Source organism: Pituophis catenifer, unplaced genomic scaffold (genome assembly GCF_029215685.1).
Source record: "Pituophis catenifer annectens isolate HBS135680 unplaced genomic scaffold, rPitCat1.0.hap2 SCAF_2, whole genome shotgun sequence".
In the NCBI taxonomy this organism is placed as follows: domain Eukaryota; kingdom Metazoa; phylum Chordata; class Lepidosauria; order Squamata; family Colubridae; genus Pituophis; species Pituophis catenifer.
This window is the reverse complement of record NW_027256882.1, coordinates 219,270,399-219,281,641: the sequence shown is the minus strand read 5'-3', so window position 1 is coordinate 219,281,641 and position 11,243 is coordinate 219,270,399. Positions and strand designations below refer to the sequence as shown.

The following is an 11,243-nucleotide window of genomic DNA, read 5'->3' as shown; positions in this document are numbered from 1 at the left end:
TCCTCCTTTCCTCTTCTAAGATTGCAGGCAACAGTCATTGATGGAAGAAACAGTCTCTTTGGAGATGACCACAAATTTTATAACAAAAGCGAGTTTTAAAAGGTAAGTTCATTTGTTATTCTTTTTTTTTTTTAGCAGTGGAAATGTTATCCCAGGTTAAAGATACTATCCCAACCCACATAATTTTTTTTTCTGTTAAAAAAAACATAACAAAAAACAAAGGAACAAAAATTAGGGGAAAAAATGAGGGGGGCAAGAGGAAGAAGGAAAGCACCCGGTCTTTTTCTGTTTTGTTTAAAAAAGGAAAAAAAAGATATATATTTATATATTTATATTTATATATATTTATAGAAGAGTCTGTAAATGGCAATTTGAAGAAGTATAAGGTCTTACTTTTTGAGCTGGCACTGACCGTGTCCATCTCGGGATTAATCTAGTGAAGTGAAGGGAATGTTTTTATGCAGATTCGGGTTCTGACTGTGCCGATTTCGGCTGCGGACCGAGGAAAACATCATGTTGCATCCAGGGATTTTACATCTGTGCATTTCACGTAAGTGTACCGTCTTGTAATGCACCCTGAGAGTCCCCTTGTTGCTGTACATTTTGTGACAAATGTTACACATGATCCCACCGTTATTCATGGAAACGCTGTTAAACATGAGAGACCCCGGGACTTCAGCACTCAAGCTGACCCCTAAGGCTGCAGCCTCAGTTTTGTGTGATGATTCCTCGCTGTCGCTGACCCCATCCATGTCATCCAAAAGGATGCCCTCGTCGCTTCCTGCATCCGATTCTCTGGAAGAATGAATGCTACTGCTTGACTGGATGCTGGAGGTGGTGCTCAGGTCTAATACCATGTATTCTTCTGACATGCCCCGTCCGTATCCATTCAAGTGGGAATCCTCGGTACCTGCTGGGGAGGAGGTGTCTTCCCGTAGATCAAAACCCAAATGGGGTGGAGCACCATAGATCTTCATCAAGAATTCATCACGGAGGTCCTTGCTAAGGGAGGGCTGAGAGGAATCCAGTCCCATGTCATCCAGTTCTTTGGTCAATAGTTTACGGTGCAGATTTATATTCGCACTGTGTCTGGGAAAGAGAAAGAGAAAGGAAAGAGATAGGGAGGGAAAAGAAATATGCAATATGGATTATAGTGCAAACTTTGGCAATGGAATAAAAACCGTAACAAACAATGTTCATGCAATAACACAACTGTTGCTCTTTTTTTTTTTTTAAGAAACGCAAGCATGACAGTTCAGACACCATTCCTATAAAGGCAAGATGCTGCAAATCCACATGAATTCAATCCCCCCTTTTCTTGTATGGTTATCATACTACGTATCAGGCTAATTGGCAGTGTGATTGATTACTACTTTTCTTTTCAAAAACATGGTATCATATGAACTAGTGGGGAGGATATTCGATGGAATTTCTTTATCAAATCACAGCATTGGCTCCACTGGTTCCAATTGATACATGTAACCATAGGAACCAACTGGGAACAAAGGATAATTAGAAAAGAATCTTGAAATGGATTTATCCTCTTACCAAGAAGAGAGAGGGGAAAAACTAGTATTTAAGAACAGGATTTGTTAAATCTGAGTGAAACAATTTTAAAAAATGGTAGGGAAAGAAAAGAGGCTATTTTACAAGGTAGCAATCCATGTGTGGCTTTCTAAGTTACTAAAACTTTGCTGAGTCATGAGGAGGGACTTGTTGCTATGTTGACTATATAGCTCATTCCAAATTATCAAAGTCCTAGGGCTGAAATGTGGAACTATTATAGTTTTGATATATTTTACCTTCTCACTCAACTAGTCTTCGGTTCTTAGTATATTTTGTTAGAAAGACATATTAGAAGGTGCCAAAATATCCTACTGAAACCTGAAACTTTGATTTGTGCAAGTTCTCTTCTTAGCATTATGCATATCATGGGCTATCTGCCATTGTCTCCAGTCCAAATTCTAGCAGTCAGCGTGCACTTGAGATTCCGTGCCAAGTCACATCATACAATTTGTACAATGCTGGTAAAGCCATGCCTTTTTCTAAACCCAGCTCTACTTCATCAGAAAACATTTGGAAAGGGAGCAAGACACTTAATATCTTACAAACGGGGGCTTCCAGAGTATGAGGTCACTGAGTAAACTGAACCAACATGCACAGTCCCACAAGCAGTAATTGTGTATTACAAAGTAAATTCCTAAACTTTGATAGGGCAGCCAGGAGAAATCCTCAAACTTTGCCCTGCCATATAGAACTAAAGCAGAGGGCATATATAAATCAGCTGTACATTTACAAAGATCAGAAGTATAACTGATTCAGAGTAAAGATTTTAATAAAGAACTTTTTTTTAAAAAAAAATCCAGTTTCCAATCCAGCTACAGCTACAGCTACAGCTACAGCTACAGCTACAGCTACAGCAGAATGTTTTCCAGTCCGAGAGTGGTTGGCAATATGCATTTCCAATCACATTACAATGTAAATGGAAGTGCATGCCTTTATCTTTCTCTTCTACAGTAGTTCAAATGTAGATCAGTGGTGGGTTTCAAAATTTTTTACTACCGGTTCTATGGGTGTGGCTTGGTGGGTGTGGCATGGCTTGGTGGGCGTGGCTTGGGTGTGGCAGGGGAAGGATACTGTAAAATCTCCATTCTGTCCCCAATCCAGGGGAAGGTTATTGCAAAATCCCCATTTCCTCTTGATCAGCTGGGACTTGGGAGGCAGAGAATAGATGGGGGTGGAGCCAGTCAGAATTTTTACTACCGGTTCTCCGAACTACTCAAAATTTCTGCTACCGGTTCTCCAGAACTGGTCAGAACCTGCTGCAACCCACGTCTGATGCAGACCATGCTGAATTTGATGTTTGCTTGATGTTCAGATAGGCATTGGAAAACTGAGGCAGGTTTGGATCTAGATTGGGCTGGGCAGTTACTAACTGCTTCTGCACATGGCTGTCCCTTGCAGGATCGGGCTGACTGAGTATCAACAACCAAAGATCAGGGAATTAGATTCCTCACAAATGAAAGTGAATATACATGTCCCAGGATAATGTTGCAGGATCCAATCTGAGTCGGTCACCAGGACTAGAGGCTTAGTCTTCCGAACTTTTAAATTCATGCTTTTGGATTCGAGAAACTAAATTTCTGGTTCTGGTGACAGACCCAGATTGGATCCTGCAATTAGATTTCTTTATGTAATTTGCACATTGGCTGTCAAATAATATATCCGCTCGTTGTGTATCTCTCAACTAGCCATCCCAAAATGTACCCACTTGTGCCATAAAATGAAAGTTATTTTTTCATAGACAAATAAATAGAGGATGCATTATATTTTATTTATTTATTTTATTTTTCACATTTTTGAATCGCCCATTTCCTCGGAGAGGGAATCTGTATATTGTCAGGATTGATTTGATTCATTAAATGTAGCAGGGCAAGCTAACAATATATTCTCCTTAGGAAATGAAGGATGGGTAATTTTGGATCCCAAATAAGAGAAAAAGCTACTGAGAGATACATCCAAGGAATAGGGTGGTAGGTGGTGGACAGGAGGAAGGCATCTTTATCCACAAGAGTGAAAATATCATTTCACAACAAGTACTGTAGCACTGATTTAATTAAAGAAGGGAGTTACACTATCCCCAACCCTGCACTTATGAAGGCTGAGCTTACCTTGTGATAAGTTCAGCTTTCTAATCTTTTGCAAAAGGAGGAGGAAGGCAGAGACAGAGAGAGAAAAAGGGAGGGAGGGAGAGAGAAAAATAGGAGACAGAAAGAAAGAGACAGAGAGAAAAAGAAAGAGAACAAATTCACATTCCAATCCAGTCACATCTGGCTTTTAAAAAAAAAATGAAAAGAGAATCTTTAAACAATAAAATACAGGCTAAAAATGCTTTGGCTGTGAGATCATTTTCTGTCACCCATCATCTCGCTTACACTGTTGTCCTGATGGTTGCTGGACCAACCACACAATCTAAAGCCATAAATCAAATCAGAGAGAAAAAAAAGCGCAAATATGCGTTGCCCACATTTTTCTTCTGAACAGATCCATGCAGGGTTCACATACATAAATGATCAAGAGAGGGACAGCCTCACAGCCTTTTCAGCAAAGGGATTTCTTGCCCATTTGTCACATGATAAAGAACTCAAAGGAAACGTCTCAAAGTAAACATCGGAAGCATTTTGCTGTGAACATCTGAATATTGCCAATTATACTGTAGCATGTCTTCAACAGCAGAAATGTGTTTGCTCCTCTGATAGCATCATGCAAACAGAGGTTGGAGTGATTCCTCCATGAACAAACCACATGACAGTTTCTTGCCATGGCAACATGCTTTTTTTTTTTTCCAGAATAAAATCAATTTGTTGCACATTGACAACTACTATACACAAATATCTTGTCAGTTGTTATGTTTGTAACCTGTATTGTCTCTAGAGAAGCTCAGGACAATATTTTAGCTTCACAAGTACATTAAATAAATCGTAAGCAAATAAATAAAACAACACACACACATTCAAATTAAAAAGTCACATAAAAGTTATATACAGGTCCTCTGAATTATAGTTTAGCAACCCCATTTATGCCAGATTTACACTGAGATTAGGGGCTTTGCCAAAGAGTCTCAAGAGCTAAGAGAGGAACTGAAGCTAGATTTCCCACAAACACATTTGTAACTCACTGCAGTACATGAGCTCTGCTGTGGACTACATGAAATGATAAACATTAATGCAAACTGAGCCTAGATTATGTGGGTTTTTTCCCCGCTAAAATATAGCACAGACAAGGTGCCTTGTCTGTAAATGCAGCTAAGTTGTCTATTATTTAGTTTCCTTCATTGGCTGCAGGCAAAAACAAACAATTGGATCTATGTGAGAATAGATAGAATTTTCTGAATACAAGACATAAATGTGTATTAATGTTGCATCATTGGGAATGCAAACACATACACAAAAATCTCCCTCCAAGTAGAAGTGGCTGCTTATTTTCCTTGATGATGGTGAATTCAAAGTTGCAGCTGGCTTCGGCTATCAATAGAAAGTGATGCCATGGCCATTGATTTATCATTTACAGCGCTGACTATCAGTAATCTGATTAAGCTATGTACCAGCCCTTAATATCTGTCAGGCAAACAATGTGCAGAAATGTGTGGGCAACTTCTGGCACTCTTTCTGGCAAGGTCCTTTTTCCGCTGTCAGGAGTAGCATTGGCTTCTCCTAATATAATTACACTGACTTTTATTCAATTAAGTGTCATTCCTAGCTTTAAAAAACTTGCTTTATCAACTGATTCAGGTGTAATGCAATAATCAGATGAACTCATTTGCAGGGGCATTAGCTCTGCTGTTCATAACTTTGGGATATGAGTTCATTCATAGCAGTCGATTTCCACTGTGCAACTACAGTTCACAAGGACTGATTCTCTTCCATTAGTTTCTTCATGTATATTTCTCGTATTGAAAAATCATCCTTCAGTTCATATTTAAATCTAAATGACCTTGGATTATTGGGAAGAAAACACCTTGGATTTATTTGGATTAGTAGTTTTCTTTTTCTTTTTACATGTTCAGTTTTATAGCAAAACTGTAGAGTTCAAACTGGCTATGAATCTGGCAGGACGCTGAACAGTAAGCTGTATCCAGATTTTAAGTAGGCTTATGGGCTTTAATCTTCTGGGGACCATATTGAGTGCCATTGATTTTAAGCATGACTATATTTGGATTGTTATATAAGGTACCCTAAAATACAATTCAACTGTATGCCAGATAGATATTCTATATGTTGAAATGGATTTCACATGTGGGCGACTCATTCACTTCAAAGCAACAATCAAGATCAAGTCCTGAAGCTCTTGATCCCAGAATGTTCCTATAAGCTTTTCTTGTTTTCTGTTATTTTCTCTACTGTCCCAGCGGTGTTTTTTCCAAAAGGCAACTGGATTTTGTCAATCTTGGTTTTTTTCTTTGAAAATGCTGAACTGAAGAAGCTTCTTGGATGAGAAGTGAAACATTTTCAAGGGAAAAAAAAACAAGAAAGTTCAGTCGTCCTTTGGAAAAAGCACCTTTGGGACAACCTCGACCTGAATGATTGATAAACTCCATAGACTTTCTCTACTGTTTTGAAGGTCTGGTAAACTGGAGTATGTTAGGAACTTCTCCCTTCTCCCAAATCTAAACACAGGAATTGCATTTTAATGTCATTGAATGAACTCCTTGATCTATCATACTTTGCATATGACAATTCTATGTAGAAGCACAGCACTATCAACCACTCTAATTTGTCTCCCACAATTACTGACTTACTTAATAGATAAATGTTTTATCTACTATTTAGTCCTAAGAGTAATCACTGCTTATTTCTAAGCTTTTCTAAGGCACGTGGTTATTCTTGGAGCTTTTAGCTTACTTAATTTTAAGTATTTCATTAAAGAGAAGCTTGCAAAGATGTCTTCAGGCAAAAACTAACAAGTGAAAAATATCACTAGTCTTAACGAAAATTTTGGGAGCTTCCCTTAGACTCAGAATCCCTGAATTTGTTTTAAATTTCACTGTGGTTTAAAATCTGGTGGCAATTCTAAATCTTTCCTTTCTCCTCTGGCACAGTTTTGACCATGAATTTCCCCCAGTTTTTATGATCCATGGCCAGCCCTTGCTTTTCCACAATATAAGAAGAAGGAGAGCCATTCTGGCAATGCAGCATCCAAAAAGCTTCAAAAATTGTTACCCTCTCTTGAATTGTTTCCCTTTCTTGAATTTAGAAAGAGGAAACTATTAAATACATGAAAGAGAGTGTTTGGTTTCTTAAAATCTTGTTTCTACCCAAGTCACATCCACTATTTTTTAAAGTGCAGTACACAGCTCATAGACAAAGTGTGGCCCATAGCTAAGAAAAAACAACTATAACAAGATATTTACTTAAGTATGCCTCCTACACTAATATTACTAACACCAAAGTACAGGCTCACCCCTATTATCTCTTAAATCCTGCTGCTACAGTATATGGAGAAAAGCAAGAAATGTTTATTAAAGGAGACCTAAATTAGGCAGGACTTAAATACGGGCTGAGTTGGATATTCTGAACCATTTTATTTTCTTCTAACAAAGTGGTTGACCAGATTTCTATAGCTCCGATACGGCTGCCATGTCTAAATGCAAGTTAAGGAACTATAGTTCTTCAAATATTGCAGAATTATACCTTCCAGAGCTTTTCACCCTTAACTATGCTGGCTAGGGTGCTAGTTGGGGTGGTATTCACTTACCTTCGCTACCTGTTCGCAAATATGAGCGCACACGCTTTACTCACATGCGCCACATCCGCGCATGTGCAAATTGTCAAAAACGGGACATGATGACATCCGGGCGGGTGGGCAGAGCCTCCGGTAGCCACTGCTACCGGTTCGCCCGAGCCGGATAGAACCGGCTGAATACCACCATTGGTGCTAGTAGATATAACTCAGAAACATGAAGATTTCCCATCCATGATATACTGCTTTCTAACAAAAAAAATCTAGTGTCAACTCTGGAGCTGATTTGACTGAGGCCATTTTGAGGTTCCAGGGTTGCCACACTGGAGATGAGAGTTAGGGAGGGGGGAGTAGTGATAGCTGGGGTTTTGTAGCCAAAACAAAATAGTTTGCCCTGTGAACCAAGGACATTTCCACAGGTGGCTGAAGAAAGGAGGAGTGATGTTACCAAGAAACCGGGTTGCACTCTGATAGGACCATGTGACTGATTGTTTGGGGAAAAACTTCTACTTTTAATTAGGTGAAAACCGTGGGAACATTTAGTCGGTTTTCACCAGCCTGTGCCAATATGATATATCCAATAAAACTATTCTTTGAGGAACCTACCCACCTCGGAGTTCTATTTGCTATGGGTGTATTACTTGGAACCAGTGGTGAAATCCAACATTTTTTACTACCGGGTCTGTGGGCATGGCTTGGTGGGCGTGGTGTGGCTTGATGGGCATGGCAGGGGAAGGATACTGCAAAATCTCCATTCTCACCCCACTCCAGGGGATGGATACTGCAAAATCTCCATTCCCACCCCACTCTGGTGCCAACCAGAGGTAGTATTTGCCAGTTCTCCGAACTACTCAAAATTTCCGCTACTGGTTCTCCAGAACCTGTCAGAACCTGCTGGATTTCACCGCTGCTTGGAACCCTCAGCTCCTGTAGGAAAACATCGGTGTTTCCCAATTCTGTCGTAGACCATCGGCAGCTGGGTTTCCTGGGCTGAAGTTCCCTCTCCCCCACTTAGCTTAGTTTGTTTACCTGGAACTAAGACGATGTTGTTTGCTATATTTTATAGTCTTATATTTTCCATATCGGTGAGTAATATTACAGCCAGAGATGATTGATGATTAAGAGTTAAAGGCAAATAGACCATCTTTGAAATTACTCTATAGAGTCTGAAAAAAAAATCAAAATTTTAACAACACTTCACATGTGTGTTCAAATTCCCACATTGCTTTTCATAGCATGGGTAAAAACTGGGCAGGATCTCACTAGAATGGGTTTATTGCTGGCCCTCAGGCTCTCTGACCTGGATCTATCTTTTCTTTGATGTTGTTGCTGGTTCATATGCATAAATCAGTGACAAGACAGAGCGAGGAGAAAGATTTCCCCTTCTAAGTAGTGGTTCTCCTTCTAGGTTCATTTGCCTAGAGGAAGCAGATGAATGGAATGTAGAAACAATGACAGAAAGCAGGGAAGGGGTCATACATCTTCCTCAGGGGCTTTTTAGATTTGGAACTAATTCCATAGAAAGCTTGATACATTTAAAGAAGAGGTCTTTGCAACTGTAAATTAACAGGTCCTTATAACTAAATTTCTTGGAGACCTTCCTTCAATACTTCCTACTTCATTAACATACAAGGCAAAGTATTAGTGTGGTGAGAAATATTATGGCAGTGTTGATAAAAGATTTCTTTAGAACAAAAACTTCATTTTTAGAAATGATATCTGAATATATTAAAATTACAGTATAACTACACTAAAACAAATCTTTGAATAAGGTGCTATCAACATTTCCTCAGTTCATTATTTTAAACCACAGTAGGAAGTTGTACTAGAACCAGGAGGACTGAGGTTCAATTTTAACCATGGCCGTAGAAGATCATGGGGTGATTGTGGCCCTGTGGGCCCCCTCAGGCCTGTTGCTTTAAGGGGAAGCATGAAAGAAATAGAGCATTGTAGGCCAGCTTGAGTTCCTGAAGGTGAGGCAGAATCTAAATCTAAGACATAAATAAATCATACAAATACTTAAAAATATTAACCTAAACATATCATGAAGTTTAGGTACTTTCTACCTTTTAAAGAACGTTTATTTCTGGCCTTTGCATTTTTCATATACTTCCTCTATAATGGTTATTGATTCTGATACGTAATTACATATCTATTGAATGAATTTGACTAAAAACGATTTAGCTTATATTTCTATTTTGTGTGGATTGATTTTTCTTTTTTCAAATTTAGCGATAGCAATAAAGAAGCAGCTTAAAAATAATATAAATTGCACCTCTATGGTTATGGGCTAAATTCAGGGCATCTTAATCTTTCAGATTTCAATCCCTGGAGGTAGGAGCCACATCTGATTTGTAGTGTCCTCTTTACTTCATTTACCACACACTTTGTATGTCTTGTGTTGTAGCCCCACTGAATTAATAGCTAATTTCCAGGGAATGTGCACCTCCAATGAAGTTGTGCCACTTTTTGTTGTAGAAAAACAGGGGAAAGCAACTTTTTTGTAACTGGGGGAACTGTAGTTTCAGTTTTATTTGTCTTTATAGGCCAGGGCTATAAAGGGCTAACAATTTTTCATTTTAGTTTTAAAATTTACCATTCTTCAAAAGAAGACATCTCCACTTGTCTTTTCCCCCCAGTTTTTCCCATGGGACCAAGTCTTTTAACACTCCTTTGTTTCAATTTTGGAGCTGTATTTTTTTCCCCCCAAACCCCCCAAAATGACTATATGACTATAATCTTGTTGCTTGTATCCTTACGATTTATATTGATATTGTTTCCCGATTGCTTATTTGTACCCTAGGACTACCCTAAGTGTTGTACCTTACGATTCTTGACGAACTTATCTTTTCTTTTATGTATACTGAGAGCATATGCACCAAGACAAATTCCTTGTGTGTCCAATCACACTTGGCCAATAAAGAATTCTATTCTATTCTAACCCCCCAAAATAACTGTGATATGCTTATAGGAGAGTTAACCACACTGATTTTTAAATTATTTATTTATTTATTGTTTTACAGAAATCTTGGCAGCTTTATTGGGGGGGGGGAATGAGATTTCACTGCTCCTGTTTGATGATTTGCTGCTAAATTTTGGCAGAACTATCTTGGAGCTCCAGGGACAACAGAGCATGCAGACCACAGGCAACCTACCCTTGTTCTACAAAATCAAGAAATCCTGCAGAGTATCAGAGTCAACAAAGACTTAAACCAGCACAACACAGATCCCCAGTGAATAAATCTCAGTCTCACAAAACATAACATATATCACAAAACTAACAGCTCCAAAGGCTCCTCAAAGGAGACAATAACAATTAAAGCAGTTAATACAATAGATAATATTTATCAAGGTACTGTATTAACATAACCTACTCATTTCTCTAACTTCCTAAAAGTATATTGCAGCAAATGTCCAAAACATCTGACTCTGACATACGGATTCTGACATTCTCAACTTAATTCCTCATACTCCAATGTATACTTTGAGACATTGATTTGAAATCCTGAATCTGACAGTTTTGGCTTTGCTTCACTTCCAGTTTTCCCAATCTTAAGGCCATCCATTGTTATTTTTTTTAAGGCAGTGTTAATTTTTCTAGGCATCGTGGGTTTGTGCAGAGTGTGCACATTTTCCCCAATCATTTTCTGAATGCAAGTGGTCTAAATCCTTCTATTTAGTTATTACTTTGCAGATATATAACCTAATTTCTGAAAACACTACAGCCCCGGTACATAAAAAAGGTGCTGCAAAGTTAATAAAAACACAACTCTATGCAACTCCATATTCAAATCAGAAGCAGAAGTGTAATCTCTTCCAATCATTCACTTTTTGTCTTTTTCTCAGCCAGCCCAGTGCTTTTAAATCTAGGAAGAACTCTTGCTCGGGAGAAGGAAGAGAGGCACTCAATGGAAGGGCCTGAATTTTTGGCCTACCTGGGGTGGTTTTGGGAGCAGGGCAGGGGAGGAATGCATTCCTAGAGGCTTTTGCAAGTATTAATGGAA

At 38.8% G+C, this 11,243-nt stretch overlaps 1 protein-coding gene across 2 annotated transcripts in view; it reads right to left on the bottom strand.

Moving 5' to 3' along the window:
• Positions 1-428: 428 nt before the first annotated feature.
• BNC2 (basonuclin zinc finger protein 2) overlaps positions 429-11,243 on the bottom strand; it is a 295,002-nt gene continuing 284,187 nt past the window's right edge. For both annotated transcript variants that reach the window (XM_070935541.1, XM_070935542.1), the window contains one exon: positions 429-1,089. In XM_070935541.1, coding sequence (XP_070791642.1) covers positions 429-1,089 — 661 coding nt within the window. The remainder of the gene's footprint in view (positions 1,090-11,243) is intronic.